Here is a 17,977-nt window from a genome sequence, read left to right as displayed (position 1 = left end):
CCGGTCTCGGTGGCGTCGTGGTTAAGCCATTGGATATAAGGCTAGTAGGTATAGGGTTCGCAGCCCGGTACAGTCTCCTACCCAGAGCGAGTTTTAAAGACTCAATAGGTAGATGCAAGGCTACTACACCCTCTTCGCTCTCACTAACCACTAACAACTAACACAATGTGCTGGACAGACAACCCAGATAGCTGAGGTGTATGCCCAGGACAGCGTGTATGAACCTTAATTGGATATAAGCACGAACATTAAGTTGAAATGAAAATGAACGGACTAGAATATTGCTAGACTCGGCCCGTGCCCGAGAACTCGAGAACTCGTGGAGACACTAAGTCAGTGTTTGGTAAGTCTGGCAGCCCTGATTTCAAAATACTGGGGATAATAATATCCATGCCTCATACATAACTTAACTTAAGGCAAAATAAAGAACATACATGGGGATTTTATTTTCTGAAACACCATGGGCTACACTGATTAAAATAATATAATAACCATTTTGTCTATGCTTTTTTATATATACAAATATTTTGCAATCAGAGTATAAACAAAACAAATACTTTTTTCCCTTCATATTTTCTCAAATATTTCTAAATATATAAAAACAATGCTATGAAATATACATTCGAATATTCAGAATACAATACTGGACAGTATTCAATCCACTGATTGTGCCTAACCACAGCCAGTTTTGAAGGAGAAGCTAATTTCCGATATATGTTAACAGATAAATACAGTTGACGCCATTTTGAAAAATGACCGCCATTTTCATGTTTAGCTGAGCTTCTGAAATGTCCATCACATATTTCCATACAGTTCAGACATCCGGCTAACTGAAAACCATAGAGGTTTTTAGTCCCATTTTTGGTAGTCAATTTTTGCCTGGCTCATGGACTGCCATGTGTCATATTGTAACTGGCGGCAAACATATGACAAAATGACGTAAAGAAAAAGATAATTAAATGATAGTGCTCGTCCTTACACGGGTACGTGAGTTCTTTGAACGGACTCGAGTACTCGTGGAGACACTGTCACTCATTACCAAGTGTACTGGGAACCACATGGCTGTATGTCGTGTCAAAGGCAGAAACAACTTCAACTGGTGCCGCCCTATCGTACGTATCAGCGTCATCAACCCCACGATTGCTATGAATATGACTGTACGCTGCGTCAAGCGGAGAAATGTCCTTCACGGAGTTGGTTTTGTCGTACGGGTCATAACGTCCACGACCATCTCGACCGTGGATGTGACTGTACATGTCAGCACCGCTCCATTGTTGACCTTTGTTGTGGCTGCTGTCGTGTAACTCATCATAATCACCTTCGCCGTCTGCAATCACATTCCTCGTATCCATAGCTAATTCATACTGTTCGTCTTTTGCTCCAGATACTCCAAGTTGTGCTTCTGCTGACTCTAGTTCAAATTCGTAGTGTTGTCTTCCATTCCTGTTATTCAGAGAGTCGGCATCTGTCTGATCAGGGCGGTCGTTAATATCGCAGTAACCAGAATCGACATTGTGGTCGTCAGACAGTTCGTAAATATTCTGATTTGAAGTCACGTGACGAGTATCAGGGTCAGGCGATTTGTCTTTAAAGCAAACACGTTTTGTCCTGCAATGTAACAAATAGACATAGGCCTACATGTAAACGGAACTACTGTGTTTATTTGTTGTGTACAGATATTGTAGGCAACAAGGCATTCAACATCTGTGGATCTACTACTCGGGGGAAATGGTAAAGTTGTGAAATAAAATATTAATTGTTTTTTAATAACCGGTTACCGTCTTATTTTTAGTTTTTTCAGTGTGTCTAAGCAACAATATAAGTTGTAGAAGCACCACGAGGGGTATATGGCTTTTTATGTACCCCGAGAGGGGGTAAAAGAGCACACAGAGGGTACATAAAAAGCCATATACCCCGAGAGATGCTTCCACAACGAATTTATCTTGCCGACATGTTAAGCCATATAGCCAAATAATCAAAATAACGCCAGACAATAATTGTTAACAATTTATTGATTGATTTCAACTTATTTTCGTGCTTATATCCAATTAAGGTTCAAGCACGCTGTCCTGGGCACACACCTCAGCTATCTGGGCTGCCTGTCCATGACAGTGGGTTAGTTGTTAGTTTGTTAGTGGTTAGTGAGAGAGAAGAGGGTGTAGTGGCCATACACCTACCCATTGAGCCCTTAAGAACTCGCTCTGGGTTGGAGCCGGTACAGGGCTGCGAACCCTGTACCTACCAGCCTGTAGCCCGATGGCTTAACCACTGCGCCACCGAGGCCGGTTAACAATTTATTAACGGAGCCGTACCACGCGGACACGAACGAAACCACTTGCCAGTGACGAAAAATAGTTCCATCGATAAACGAGTTTTTAAACGTGCAGTGTCTGGAATATTTTTATTATTTAAGCATTTAGAACAGAAAATCCCATTACGTTTGGTGCATATAAGACGCCGCACTCTGAATTGGTTTCACTACACTGGCTTTTCCAAATTAAAAATAAACCCAGTATTTTGAAAGTGGGACACTTTTGGCGGGCGCCCACTGCGCTAAAAATAGTACGGTTCGGCTATTGTTGCATTACAAAAACCGAGCGGATTCTAGCAGCCAATTCCTAGCAGCCATTTACGCTAGCAGCAAATTTCAGCAGACACTCATGGCGAGGTTCTAAACACCGGACTCATATGCCTTTCGATTGTTACCTGTATTTCACACACCTTTAAACACACTGTTATGCTAATTTTTATTATTCACTACAACTTAAGAATTTTAGAGTTTTAAAGAGTATCTTTATATAATAACAACACAAAAACAAAATAACAACCAAGACTCATTTTCACAGTCTTATTGTTACTAATATCCGTATAAATACAACTTAACCGTTTCATTAAGCACTTTTATAATATCTGAAGTATCACTTTAAAAATCCGTCTGTACTACGGTAATATAGGATGTCCAACTAGTTTCGTATAGACCACACCACAACACACATTATAAAAGGCGTATTTTTCCGGTGTTTAGAACGTCGCCATGCGTGTCTGCTGAAATTGGCTTCTAGCGTAATTGGCTGCTAGGAAGTGACTGCTAGAATCCGCTCGGTATTACAAAATGGCGAGAATTGTTCCAACTGGCTAGTAAGCATTTGACGATATGCGTTAATGACGACAACTCACGAGTGAATTAAAAGTGCAGTTATGCTTGTATTTGAACTTAGAACTTGAATGTATACGATTGAAACCAGACACTGCAGCTTTAACTTCAAATGTTTGTAATACGAAATTGTCTGAAACAGATATTAATTTTAAAAAAAACCCCACTTTTTATAATCTAATTATTGCTTTAGCATTAACTGGGGTGGCTGGAAACTGTTGGAAATTACAGACGGGGTATAAGGGATTTGTCCAACGGCAAACAACCAATGAGATTAAAGAATTTTACATGAAGGCGAGATAAATGTTTTTTTTCAAATATTGATTGTACAATTTTAAGATATCGGCTTTATACAGGTGAATACCACTCTAACCTTCGCTAGATATATAGCTGATAGCATATTCTCTGACTAACTGCCTGCCTGCCTTCCCCTCCTCTCTCTCTCTCTCTCTCTCTCTCTCTCTCTCTCTCTCTCTCTCTCTCTCTCTCTCTCTCTCTCTCTCTCTCTAGCTCTAGCTCTAGCTCTCTCTCCCTCTCTCTCTGTCTTTTTCTCTCTCTCACTCAGGATGTATGTATGGATGGATGGATTTACGGATGGATGGATGGATGGACAGACAGACAGACAGACAGACAGAAAGACAGACAGATAGATAGATAGATATATAGATATAATGTATGTATGTATGTATGGATGGATGGATAGACAGATAGATAGATAGATATATAGGTTAGATAGATAGATAGATAGATAGATAGATAGATAGATAGATAGATAGATAGATAGATAGATAGATAGATAGATAGACAGACAGATAGATAGACAGATATATAGGTTAGATAGATAGCTATATATATATATAGATATTATGAGATAGATAGATAGATGGATAGACAGATAGATAGATAATATGCGATAGATAGATAGCTAGATAGATACATAGATAGATAGAATGTATTTATGTATGCATGACGAAAGAGAGAACCCTCCGATTTAAAAGCTTTTAATAGGGGCTGAGTTCGTATTCCTGAATATAGAGCAATAGCACGTTCTAATATTATCCATCCAAACCTCTTCATCCAAATCATCGCCAACAGAACCAACACCAAGATTACGACAACTGCGGCAGCCACACTTCCGCCAACGACGGCTCCATCTGAAAACAGACAAATCCTGTTTAGGATGATTTCGTACTAGACTGAGGCATTTTGGAGTGTTAATGTGTTCAGGGCGGCGTGCTTGAACCTTAATTACATATACGGTATCTAATTACTATACATTGATTATACATTGGTGACTTCCGCCAATGACGCCTCCATCTGAAAACAGACAAATCCTGTTTAGGATGATTTCGTACTAGACGGAGACATTTTGATGTGTTAATGTTTACCCATATTTAATAAATCTCGAAAATATAGCGAGAAATCGTAACGTAAATAGGTCAGAGATCTCAGTGGTGTGGTGGTTAAGCCTTCCAGTGACTATCGGCCCCAACAATTTAACAATTCAGAGGGGAGTAGCGATGTCCTAATGATCGATTATAATCGACAATTGATCGGTTTGGCTAAAGCTCGTGACAAGTGACAATTATTTCATGAGGAACATAAACATGATACGAAATAGAAACGGCCACTAATGTGGTATTCTCTATTTAATGAATTTACTTTGACATCCAATAGCCGATGTTTTTTTTTGTGCTGGGGTGTCTTTATACATTCATCCATTCATTATGTTCAGCGAACTTAGGCTACCAGGTAGAGTGTGTATCGGGAACTGTGATGTACATTGACGTAATACAAGTTTTTTTAAAAGCTTACCATGCTGAGTCTGTGTGTCTGATAATGATTTAGAATAGTTGTCTGTATTTCGAGCTGTGCTTGGCATTGGAGTCTGGTCACTGGTGCTGTAACTGTAAGAAGTTGATCTTTTGTTGGAGATGGCATCTGGGAAAAAAAAGAGTATTTTGTTTTCCTTTGTTTATCCATCTTTTCTGTAGTGAAACGGTACCAGTGATTGGAAACTAGTATGTCTTTACTAACTATTTATTCTGGGCGTTTTATCATGTCCTGTCCGTCTGTCTGTCTATTCTGACTTATTGACTGTCTCTCTGTCCTAGCTGTCTGTTTGTCTGTCCTGATTCTCTGTTTTGTGTGTGTCATTATTGCTGTTGTTATGTTCTGTCAATATGTTTGTAATAATTAATGTACCACAGAAGTAGCCTATATATTGTGTTAAAAACGGTACTATTAACAAAACGTTTTATATTACAGGCACGAAGGAATGATATCTGGAGGTGGACACAACCTCTAGAGGAGGGTCACCGTCTCGGGGAGGGGGCTATAAGCCATATCTTTACTTTTATTTATATAGAGTTGCACAGACCGTTTATTTTTGTTGAGTGGATCTTTCAGGCGTATGTTATTATTATTATTATATAATATCTATTGCCATAAATTAAGTTAAAGCGACATACCCTAGTTTTTAAAAAGGCACGTTCGTCTAAGAAGTAATTGTTATCAAGACAAGTTCTAGTTATTTTTTATGGTATTTCCCTGTTTAAACATCACAGATTTTAGCTTCTCTCTGTTACAAACATAGCCAAATATGTGTTGCAGGTTTGTAGATTAACAAAACTTAGTGTCCATTTTTACGGGCTGAAACTAGGGTCTGCGCCTTTAAAAAAAATATAAAATAAATATAACACAGGCAATATCGCCAACACAGTACTACAAGCTGAAATCACAAACTAATATAACACAGACAATATCGCCAACACAGTACTACAAGCTGAAATCACAAACTAATATAACACAGGCAAATGAAATCACAAACTAATATAACACAGACAATATCGCCAACACAGTACTACAAGCTGAAATCACAAACTAATATAACTCAGACAATATCGCCAACACAGTACTACAAGCTGAAATCACAAACTAATATAACACAGACAATATCACCAACACAGTACTACAAGCTGAAATCACAAACTAATATAACACAGACAATATCACCAACACAGTACTACAAGCTGAAATCACAAACGGATACAGCATTTTGTGAAAGAGGGGTGGTGGACATGAAGGGGGATATGCTGATAGGAAGACTGGTGTAAATATAAACACGGGTCAGTGTTGGGAGATTTCCGTTTGTCGCTACGGTAGGGGTGGAGGAGGGGACGCAGGGCCAAGCGGGGACTCTCCCTAAAACCGCACATTTCTGTATCACGTGTCTGTCTTCAACATACACATTCAGTTTGTCGGAAATGTTATTCTACCTTCAGTGCAGAGAGGCTTGTAGTTTTTCATGACATGCCTTGATACCGAACACCACGGTGTCATTTCTAAGTCGTTCAGCCCACACACAGCCACTTCTACCCGTATCGGGTACATCGATACTCCCATCACCTGTTTAAATATACAAATATCGTACACAGATATAAACTAAATTTATAACAATGATTGAATGAATGAATGCATGAATGCATGAATGAATGAATGAATGGATGTTTAACGACACCCTAGCACAACAATACATATCGGCTATTGGGCGTCAGAAAAGGTAAATATGTGGAAATATTATTAAATTTATAACAGTAAAATAAAAGAGTGTGTACTTTTCAGTAATGTTATGATATTGTTGATTGCAAAACGTTTGCAATAATTAGCTTAATACTATAGATCGGACTATTTAAACGGTCTGGCTAAGTGATCATGTTCTCTGATTTAAAGCTGATCTCACAGGTTCTCAGTTCTAGTTACAATCCAGAATGAGTGCACCGTAACTAGCCAAGGGCTTCAAATTTCAGAGTAAGACCTCTTCTAGCAAGCACGACGACTGGTACATCAAATGCCGTGGTATGTGCTATCCTGTCTATGGGATGGTGCATATAAAAGATCCCTTGCTGCCAATCGAAAAGAGTAGCCCATGAAGTGGCGACAGCGGGTTTCCTCCCTCAATATCTGTGTGGTCCTTAACCACCTGCCCGACGCCATATAGCCGTAAATAACATGTGTTGAGTGCGTCGTTAAATAAAAAACACAAAAACATTTCCTTTCTTCTGGCAAATTAAAACTGTTCCCATCAAGCCGAGCAACTGGCAGCAAGCATACTAGCAACGGTACCAGAGGCGTATGTTTTGTTTTACGGCCTGTGTGTGTGTGTGTGTGTGTGTGTGTGTGTGTGTGTGTGTTTGTGTGTGTGTGTGCATGCGTGTTCGCGTGCGCGTGTGTTTTTGTTTGTGTGCGTGTCTATGTGTGTATGTACGCGTATGTGTGCACATGCGTGTATTAGTGGTAGTATTATATGCCTGCATGTGTGAGAGTTAGTCCGGATACACACTGTTAAAACAAAAGCTGCTGGTGCTGCTGGTTCCACATAGGCCATTGTAAAGCACTTTTGGACAATCTCCTGTACGTCAATAAATCAAACAGCTAGTTTGTTCAATAAGAAGATCTAAATTGTCAAGTTTGGTCATTGTCACTGAGTTTGAGAGTCAGTTAATGGCGTGCAACGTTTTTTTTTTGTGTTTTTTTTTTGTATACAGCAATACAGTACTGTTACAATAATAAAACCACATAACGTTTTGGATGTATAATGCGATCTTTCTATGGGATTGATAATAAATAGTGTGTCGTGCATTAAAACAGTTCATTGGTTGTATCGTAAATAACCATCAAATTAGCGTTCATTGGTTAGTCACATGACCATGTATAGAATATTTACATTCGTTCTGCAGAATATAAAACGAACTCGAGTAACAGTTTATTATTTATCATTGATGTGATGACGTAGTCAGTCATGGTTGTCAGCTCTACTTTTATACTTAATACGAGAGAAGAAGAAAACGTTGAATGAAGCAGAAAGCGCAAACAGAACTAGCTGGAAATACACGGATTCAAAGTGATCATTGCGCTATAATTTATAAAGTATGTTCTAAATATAAACATATATAAACAAGCACAATTGTAATCGTACGTTTAACCCAGCCAATGTATCGATAGCGACTCAAACCAATCCAGTATGGCTTTTTGTCCTCGTCGTCGCAGTCTATCGTATGTTTGATTTTTAGAAGAGAACAACTTTGGTTGGCTGCACTCCAGTCACCTTTATCCTCAGAAGTATATTCATAATCATCGGGATCTTCGCCTGAAAAGAAATCAATTGTTTTAGTTCAACTTATTTCCGTGCTTATATCCAATTAAGGTTCAAGCACGCTGTCTGGGCTGTCTGTCCAAGACGGTAGGTTAGTTGTTAATAGTTAGTTGTTAGTGAAAGAGAAGAGGGTGTAGTGGCTTTACACCTACCCATTGAGTCGTTTAAAACACACTCTGGGTGGGAGCCGGTACCGGGTTACGAACCCTGTACCTACCAGCTGTAGCTCTATGTTACTGCGCCACTGTTTTAACAATTGGTGTATTAGACAGGGAAAGACAAGTGATGTGGGGGTTTTGTTGTTGTTATAGTTGTTGTTGTTGTTATTGTTGTACTGTTGTTGTTGTTATTTAATTTTGAGGCCTAGGATTTCTACTGTTTATGTCTATTTTTCAATACTTCCATCTCTTTCATTATGTTTTACATTTTGGTTAGTAATACATTTTTGGATGTAATGTAAAAAAAAAAAAGAGGTGAGACATAGGCTATCAATAAACGAAGGTCATTATCAAAATCAGCTGATCTCACCCTCACCTAGATATGGCGGTCTCATCAACCTATATCTTCCACCACCACTCTCTCTCTCTCTCTCTCTCCTCTCATTGGGGTTTCAGTTTTACCGAGACAAGCTATTGCATATTTTAGGACATGTATTTTGGTTAGTAATACATTTTTGGATGATGATTGGTAATGTAAAAACAGGTGAGACATCCTTTTGTTAGAGCGGAGAACTATTACAGAATAAACAGGCAATCAGAGAAATAAAAACGGCCGACCAAGCGGATAATACACAATGTAATAATTGGATGTGTTGTGTAGCTGATCTCAAGACACTTGTTGAGGTGCGATGCGTCAATATTGTTTGTGGTTTGCGTCGATCTGTGTCAGATTTCACGGAAACCAGGCTTTACCCTCATAGCTCGTCCGATTTCCCCCATCCAAATTAACGCCTCTCGAATGGTAAATATCATTGTATAAAGGACAAGGCACGTCCTGTGTTAACCATGGGAAGGTATATGTAAAAATATATCTTGCCATTTGGTTTGATCAACCCATGTATCGACAACAGCTCTCTCTCTCTCTCTCTCTCTCTCTCTGTCTCTCTCTCTCTCTCTCTCTCTCTCTCTCTCTCTCTCTCTCTCTCTCTCTCTCTCTCTCTCTCTCTCTCTCCACCCAGTGCGTGTTTTAAACGACTTAATGGGTAGGTGTAAGGCCACTACACCCTCTTCTCTCTCTGACAGAAACGTTTATGAAACAATTAAAAATATCTATTTTCACATCTCTTTGTTTACAGCTATTTTCCATCAGACCAGTTTTATCCAAGAATACAAAGTTTGTACCGACGAGACAAAAGAATGCGGTTCCTTAAGCTGTAACTGAATATATTGGGGGGGGGGGGGGGGGGGGGGGGGGGGGGGAGGAGGTCTTCTAAAAGCACAAGTGCATATATTTATCTCCTTAACTATGCATATATCTCCTTAACTAGCGCACTATAATTTGTAGTCTCAATAATCAGTCAGTTAATATGTTCATAAACGTTGCCTGACATTTGACTCGTATATTTGAAATGTTTCAACATAGTAGACTGGTTATAATTCGGCCAACTAAGTCGAATTACTCAACTAACTTCAAAATAATTTTCCGATGTACCGTTCCAAATTATGCGCCAGAATTACCTTACGAAGTTGTGCCAATTATTTTCATCATCAATAGCACCTCAAACACCCCCGCCCGCTACCGACCTTGGTCGGACTGCTTGTGCTTTTTTGCGTAGGCGGTCCTCTCTCCCACACCCCACCCCAACCCCTTTCTTGTCCAGGGAGAAGGAGCCGGCGTAAGTTGACACCCACGCCCATGACAGGCGTGCGCTACAACAACTTGTGCACGTTATTTTGTTTTCATTTCAACTTATTTCCGTGCTTATATCCAATTAAGGTTCAAGCACGCTGTCCTGGGCACACACACCTCAGCTATCTGGGCTGTCTGTCCAGGACAGTGGGTGAGTTGTTTGTGGTTAGTAGATAGTGAGAAAGATGAGAGTGTAGTGGATTACACCTACCCACTGAGTCGTTAAAACTCGCTCTGCGAACCCAGTACCTACCAACCTTATACCCGATGGCTTAACCACGACACCACCGAGGTCGGTTGTGCACGTTGAACCCTATGACCTGACCTGATAGAAGACTTGAGTGGGTTGCGCATTGATATCTGAGCGTGCTCCGACATGAGTCAATTTAACATTCATTACCATTTTTTGTTAATATGAAGTCATGACATTCGTATTTTATACAGAACATTCTTATAATGTATTTATCCAGTTTCTCAAATATTAAAAGTTGTATTACAGACGTATGTTACCTTTGTTAAAACTCAGCTGTTCCGTGTAAATGGAATTTGATTTATAAGATTCTTACCGTCACAATTACATATCCGTCCGTAGTTCTTTTCCTGACATTGTTTCTTTGTATGGGTGTCCACGACTGGGTCATCACAGTCAGTTACGTTCAAATATCCACAAATATCGTTCAAACCAAATTTCCATTTCAATCCATCTGTCATTAAAAGTTCTGGAAAAAAACCCCAACAATACCTTTATATTTCAACGTACTAGTATACAAGTAAATATATCAGGAAAAAACATAGCAAATATAAAGGAGATGGCGATCGGAATGGACGTGCCTAAACCATCAGTGGATATAGGCTAGTGTCGTGAATCGGTTGGGATTTCATCATCGATCATCGGTTAAAATCGGTTTGCACTGGCGTAGGTAGTGGGGGGGGGGGGGGGGGGGGGGGGGCCCCACTTTTCAGATATTTTGCTTTATATTTGCTTTATAATAGTGTAAAAGTGTGTAAATATAAAAGTGTACCCCCCCCCCCCCCCCCCCCCCACACACCCTTTGGCACCTTCCTACGCCACTGCAATCGATTAGAATTATATGAACACAAGAAGCACCCATTGTCGTGTTCACTTGTTTAGACTACAAATGGTTAATTTTACCTTTAATAGCTATTTAATATAATTTTTCTGTATATACCCGTGAAAACAAACCCCAACCCCAACAAATGTACAGTATTTCCATCGTCTAAACTAGGGGAACAGTTTCAGTTATATTTTCCCCACACAGGTCAGGTCATAGGGCTTTACGTGCACATTCAGAGCAAGCTGTTGTAGCGCACGCCTTCCCCACACAATCGATAATGGATTTTTATAATCGATCATTAGATCGATAGAATCAAGCCGATCAATTATCGATTATAATCAACCATTAGAACACCACCAATATAGGCATATGAATTGAGTTTTGGTTCGTTGGTTTGATGATCATGAAATGTGCAAAAGAAAAAAAAAAGAAAAAAAAACAACACGAAAAATATCTCTTAATCGGGTTTCAAACTTTCTAAGTTTCAATTTGAAATGTTTTAATTATTCCTGTATAACATACCGACTTTGTAAACACTCATCCCGTGCGCGGTACCGCAGGATTCCTGAGAGTTACCCCAGCACCGGTTCTGAGCAGTGTTCTCCGTTGTGTTTTTCGGTGAATGAAGACAAAAACATTTCGATCCCTGAAAGACCAACATTCAGCAGATTACATATCTTATATCTTTGAGTATCTGTCCACTTTTAACTCGTTCTTATAGCTTTATATGCACTTGATATTTATAAGCACGTGCATTATAAACTAAGTATTATCATATGAATTACTAATTTTAAACTAATTTGAGCATGAAATATAATAATAATGCAAAAAAATATATATCTATTTATTTATTTATTTATTATTATTATTATTTTGGGGGGGGGCAGGGGTAGTGAGTGACAGAGCGATAGGGTCAGTTCTTTCAAGTTGACCTGTTGGGTTATTTCTCGTTCCAACCAGTGTTTCACAACTGGTACAGAGTACTACATGCGGTGGCTGCGAATTCCCCCTCCCCCTACATTTTCTAAATGAAAATTCGCAATTATGCAGGGTTTCTCGGATAATGTAGCCCGACGCCCATGGCCAGTGTTTTACACTGTCGGGCGGGCTAGTTTTTTCTGACCATGCCATACGACGAGTAAGAAGAAGAAAAATAGCAAACAAACAAAACCCAAACAACAGCACCTCGATATCATCCTCAATCCCCATCAGAAATAGCACCATTTTGGTCCATCAAGCTCGTATGCAAATTCTAATTATCATCAATATATACCATCTAAAAAATAATATTTAATCTACCTACCAGTTTAATTGTATTTATATCTAAGCTGGTCCCGCCCCGAAACTGGCCCCTAGCGATGTCAGAGGTCAAGTCCGGGATGGGCGTGCCTGAACCTACTTTTGGATATGGGCACGTAAAACGAGTTCTCATACCCATATCTAAGCTGAATTGACGAAAACGTTTTCTGATGAAAACAGTCACCAATCAAGTACACCATATTGGTTTCCATTGCTGGTAATGTTAACATTTTGTAATGAAACTGATCTAAACAATTTATCGATCTACTTGGGCAGTACATATAAAACGTTTGGTTCCTTATATTTTATTTACCTGCAAACATAGGATACCATTTGGCATTTGAAATAATTAAATCTTAAGTTTATTAGCAAAATTCAATTTAGCAGAATGTAACAGTCTGCGTTGTTCAATGGTACCGGTAGCCCTTCATACACCGTTCTAGTTTTAATACTGTTCAACGCCTTGTATAGTATTTGTACACTAAATAAAACAGATCAATTAACTGGGAATAGATAATGGTATATGCACTTGTCAATAAATATATTATAATATGTTATGTACCAAATAGCCCGTGAAACTGCATATAAAAGATCCCTTGCTGATGGATCCTTGTAGCAGGTTTAAGTCCGTGAAACTGCATATAAAAAATCCCTTGCTGATGGATCCTTGTAGCAGGTTTAAGTCCGAGAAACTGCATATAAAAAATCCCTTGCTAATGGATCCTTGTAGCGGGTTTAAGTCCGAGAAACTGCATATAAAAGATCCCTTGCTGCTAATGGATCCTTGTAGCGGGTTTAAGTCCGAGAAACTGCATATAAAAGATCCCTTGCTAATGGATCCTTGTAGCAGGTTTAAGTCCGAGAAACTGCATATAAAAAAGCCCTTGCTAATGGATCCTTGTAGCAGGTTTAAGTCCGAGAAACTGCATACAAAAAATCCCTTGCTAATGGATCCTTGTAGCAGGTTTAAGTCCGAGAAAATGCATACAAAAGATCCCTTGCTAATGGATCCTTGTAGCAGGTTTAAGTCCGAGAAACTGCATACAAAAGATCCCTTGCTAATGGATCCTTGTAGCAGGTTTAAGTCCGAGAAACTGCATATAAAAGATCCCTTGCTAATGGATCCTTGTAGCAGGTTTAAGTCCGTGAAACTGCATATAAAAAATCCCTTGCTAATGGATCCTTGTAGCAGGTTTAAGTCCGAGAAACTGCATATAAAAGATCCCTTGCTAATGGATCCTTGTAGCAGGTTTAAGTCCGAGAAACTGCATATAAAAGATCCCTTGCTAATGGATCCTTGTAGCAGGTTTAAGTCCGAGAAACTGCATATAAAAGATCCCTTGCTAATGGATCCTTGTAGCAGGTTTAAGTCCGAGAAACTGCATATAAAAGATCCCTTGCTAATGGATCCTTGTAGCAGGTTTAAGTCCGAGAAACTGCATATAAAAAATCCCTTGCTAATGGATCCTTGTAGCAGGTTTAAGTCCGAGAAACTGCATATAAAAGATCCCTTGCTAATGGATCCTTGTAACAGGTTTAAGTCCGAGAAACTGCATATAAAAGATCCCTTGCTAATGGATCATTGTAGCAGGTTTAAGTCCGAGAAACTGCATATAAAAGATCCCTTGCTGCTAATGGATCCTTGTAGCGGGTTTAAGTCCGAGAAACTGCATATAAAAGATCCCTTGCTGCTAATGGATCCTTGTAGCGGGTTTCCTCGGATGACTACTTGTCACAATTACCAATGTTTGACATCCTATAGCCGATGATAAATTATTTTATTATTATTTTTGTATTTTAGTTTTTACAAGTTTATTTATTGCTTTAATTTTACAATTCATCAGCATACATAATAAATACATGTATATATACAACATGTACAGTATAATGGTGGGGAGTAATCTTTACATAATATGGTAAATGTCAAAAACACAAAACAAATATAACTATACAATATAAAACTAGATTACATTATTTAATCAATGTGTTCCAGTGGTGTCGTTAAACAAAACAAACTTTTAAATAGTCCGTGATTAATAATATCCTAAGATGCCGTTGAACAAACATTTTGTTTTTAAATTTCTGTCTGGCAATAAAGCATATATTTCAAAAGCATGGGAAAGTAAAGTTTTTTTATTTAACGACGCCACTAGAGCACATTGATTTTTTTAATCTTATCATCGGCTATTGGACGTCAAACATATGGTCATTCTGACACTGTTTTGTTTTTTTTATATAGAGGAAACCAGCTGTCGCCACGCAGTCTTTGCGCTTCCCACAGGCAGGATAGCACAAACCATTGCCTTTGTTGAACCAGTTATGGATCACTGGTCGGTGCAAGTGGTTTACACCTAGCCATTGAGCCTTGCGGAGCACTCACTCAGGGTTTGGAGTCGGTATCTGGATTAAAAATCTCATGCCTCAACTGGGATCCGAACCCAATACCTACCAGCCTGTAGACCGATGGCCTAACCACAACGCCACCGAGGCCGCTTTCAAAAGCATGGAGTCCAAAAGGGGGAAGTAACGATGTTATTCAGAATGATCCATGGGCTGCGTTCAGCCAGACCGAGCAGAAAAACGTTCTTCGGTAAACTGGTTTATGCGCTTCACAGTAAACCAAATGGCCACGCTGGGAACCAATCAAATATTTCGCGACCGTTAGCGAAAAGTTTGTTTGCTGAACTTGGGGCTGCTGTCGTTTGACCAGGCCCGTAGGAACGATATCTGGAGGGTGGGGCGATACAGTTTCTGGAAACCATATATTTTGTTTTAAGGACAGAAAAACGTACGCAGCACCGACCTCTATGAATAGACATACGGACTCCCATTTTTATAAGGGGACAGGCTGTATTTTGCCCGAATTAAACGAAAATGCCCGAATCTGGATAAAACGTTTATTCATATTAACATTACTGTCAAACAGCTATATATAGGGTTTCAAAGAAATCACTACGCATTTGTACATGGATTACAGCTAATTTGAGGGTAGAATGTTGGAAATACATGGTAAAAAGGTCTCAGTGTAGCATATTTTGCCCGAATATTTGTATAATTGTTGCCCGAATTTGAGGTTTTGCTCCAGCACTAGGGGGAAAGTTGCCCCCCTCGTCCTCCCCCTGTCTCGTACACTTATGCCCCCTGTCCCCCTGTTCCTGTAGGCTTGTGTTTGACTTCATGAAATATAACAAATAGACTACTATTACTGAGTACTATATAGAGGGGTAGCAGTGTTTGTATTATAGTCGCTAGCTGACTAGCAAACAGTAAGTAATCAAAATGTTATATTTACCTGCAGACCAATATATGTTGCATTGGGCTTACATTCCGGATAGCACCTTACGGCTTGGTTGGTATACAAAAATGTCTTGTTCACTTTTTTATCCTTTTCTGTTACATTTCGATATCCCACATACGTGAACAACGTACTCCGATCCTCTGATGGAATAAAGACAAACCAAACAATTGATAAGTATAGGATATTAAACGAGCTTCCATTTCGTATCATGTTAATGTCCCGAGTGAAATAATTGTCAATTGTCACGAGCTTTAGCGATACGAAATGGTAACGAGTTTAATATCTTATTTAATGCGCGGTCGGTCTGGGATCTATCCCCGTCGGTGAGCCATTGGGCTATTTAATTTCTCTCTCCAGCCAGTGCTCCACAACTGGAGTAATAAAGGCCTTGGTATGTACTATCCTGTCTGTTGGATTTTGCATATAAAAGATATATTGCTGCTAATTGAAAAGTGTAGCCCATTGCTTGGCCGCAGTGGGTTTCCTCTCTCAATATCTGTGTGGTCCTTAATCATTTGTCTGATACCATATACCCGTAATTAAATGTCTTGAATGCGTCGTTAAATAAAATATTCTTTTTTCTTCTTTTGACCTGTGTTAAGTCGTTAGTTCAGGGTACATGTGTACTTCGAGGTTGAGATATGGTCCCATGACATAGTTTTCACTGGAACTGTTTATCTCGAACACGCAACATCTCGAGCTATTTGGTTTCAGTCCCAACAACATAAACATGACGATGTTTGACCGAAGTTCATGTACATCTTTTAGCCCCTCAACAGTACCGCTAATTTAATATAATTACGAATTTAACAACTGTGGCAGTTGCATTCCCATCAATTCAATTGTGCAGTTAGATGACTATCAACTGTAGACATCTGGTTGCAGTGTTCACGGTTGTCAGTTGTAGAATTGCATACATTTAGCATTATTTTCATTTAGGGTGCAACTTGCAGTATGATAGTTGTATTTACAATTTCCATTGCTGTCCAATTCGTTGTCCAGCAGCCATTTGTCTTGAATGTACTTGAGTTGCCCAATGATTCAATTTTCGGGTCGGTAACATTAACCTTAAAGGCATATTGTCACAGACCACTGGCCTATTTACTGGTCTAACAAAGTATTACCTGAACAAAAATTATTTGATTTGTACCTAAATGTATTTGATTCAACCATCTTCATAACCACCATACTCCATTTATTAATAATATTTTGTAAAAATAATTAAATTATGGCAATGGTCCATAATTCAAAAACTGAACTTGCCGAGAGGGTTGACATGGATTTTACTCCATCATGGTTCAGTTAAGGTGATGCGATAGCTAGATTTGGTTTCCAACAATTAATGTAATTTTTATTTATTATCCATTTTTAGAGAAATAAGGTCCTTAAATCCGTGACAGTATGCCTTTAAGTCGTAGCCAAATTATGCCAATACAAATTATAATACTGCATCTATCTTATGTTGTTTGTTTACTTGTTTTTATGAGTGATAGCCAGACATTTCTGTCGTGATAGTTATCTTTGATAATAGCTTCGTCATTCATAGCAACCTTTTAGAGTAGCCGTGTTTTACATTCCAATTTTTGACTGTTTAAAGGTTATTGTTGGAATATGTTTATTTGTAGAACGAAATATAAATCGTATTGTTCTCAAGTGAGGGTGGGGGTGTGGGGGTGTGGGGGGGGGAGGGGTGGGGGGGGTGTGGGGTGTGTGGGGGTGTGGGGTGTGGGTGGCTCTGCCTCCTGCCCATATCATACATTCTGAATAGGTTTGTATATTATCATCCCTTGTTGCTGTGTGTGAAATTAATAGCTAGCCATACCCCACCCCACACTTTCTGTGGATCTGTCCTTGTTTACCTGTCCATGTCCAGGAAGAGTACATCACTTTAGCTCCGATCCAGTGTTTTCCGGAGTTGCTGCCAAGGAACTGACCCACGTGTGACTTGTCGGCGGAATGGTAAAGTTCTCCATGTGTTCTACAAGCCTTGGTGGCTTGGTACCACGTCATTGGAGCCAGTTCTAAAACAAATATATCAAAGACAGTCTGACAGAAACAAATCCCCATTGTTTGTAGAGAAACTAGATAGTCTTTCTATTCTAAGCACCGGCCTCGGTGGCGTCGTGGTTAGGCCATCGGTCTACAGG

The 17,977-nt window shown here is 39.3% G+C and overlaps 1 protein-coding gene across 3 annotated transcripts in view; it reads right to left on the bottom strand.

Moving 5' to 3' along the window:
* Positions 1 to 422: 422 nt before the first annotated feature.
* The window catches only part of LOC121385661, a 20,727-nt gene continuing 3,172 nt past the window's right edge, over positions 423 to 17,977 (bottom strand). The window contains exons 1-7 of one of the 3 annotated variants that reach the window (XM_041516421.1): positions 11,756 to 11,879; positions 10,724 to 10,876; positions 8,262 to 8,303; positions 6,433 to 6,562; positions 4,970 to 5,095; positions 4,224 to 4,308; positions 423 to 1,608 (exon numbers count right to left, since the gene is read on the bottom strand). In XM_041516421.1, the coding sequence (XP_041372355.1) occupies positions 1,029 to 1,608; positions 4,224 to 4,308; positions 4,970 to 5,095; positions 6,433 to 6,562; positions 8,262 to 8,303; positions 10,724 to 10,798 (1,038 nt within the window). In that variant the 5' untranslated portion in view covers positions 10,799 to 10,876; positions 11,756 to 11,879 and the 3' untranslated portion in view covers positions 423 to 1,028. Of the gene's footprint in view, positions 1,609 to 4,223; positions 4,309 to 4,969; positions 5,096 to 6,432; positions 6,563 to 8,132; positions 8,304 to 10,723; positions 10,877 to 11,755; positions 11,880 to 15,824; positions 15,971 to 17,689; positions 17,852 to 17,977 lie in introns of those variants that run through there. The other 2 variants (XM_041516423.1, XM_041516424.1) reach the window with 2 other exon arrangements.

The sequence above is a fragment of the Gigantopelta aegis genome, chromosome 11, assembly GCF_016097555.1.
Source record: "Gigantopelta aegis isolate Gae_Host chromosome 11, Gae_host_genome, whole genome shotgun sequence".
NCBI lineage: Eukaryota > Metazoa > Mollusca > Gastropoda > Neomphalida > Peltospiridae > Gigantopelta > Gigantopelta aegis.
The sequence above is the reverse complement of the archived record's forward strand: the minus strand, read 5'-3'. Positions and strand labels throughout refer to the sequence as shown.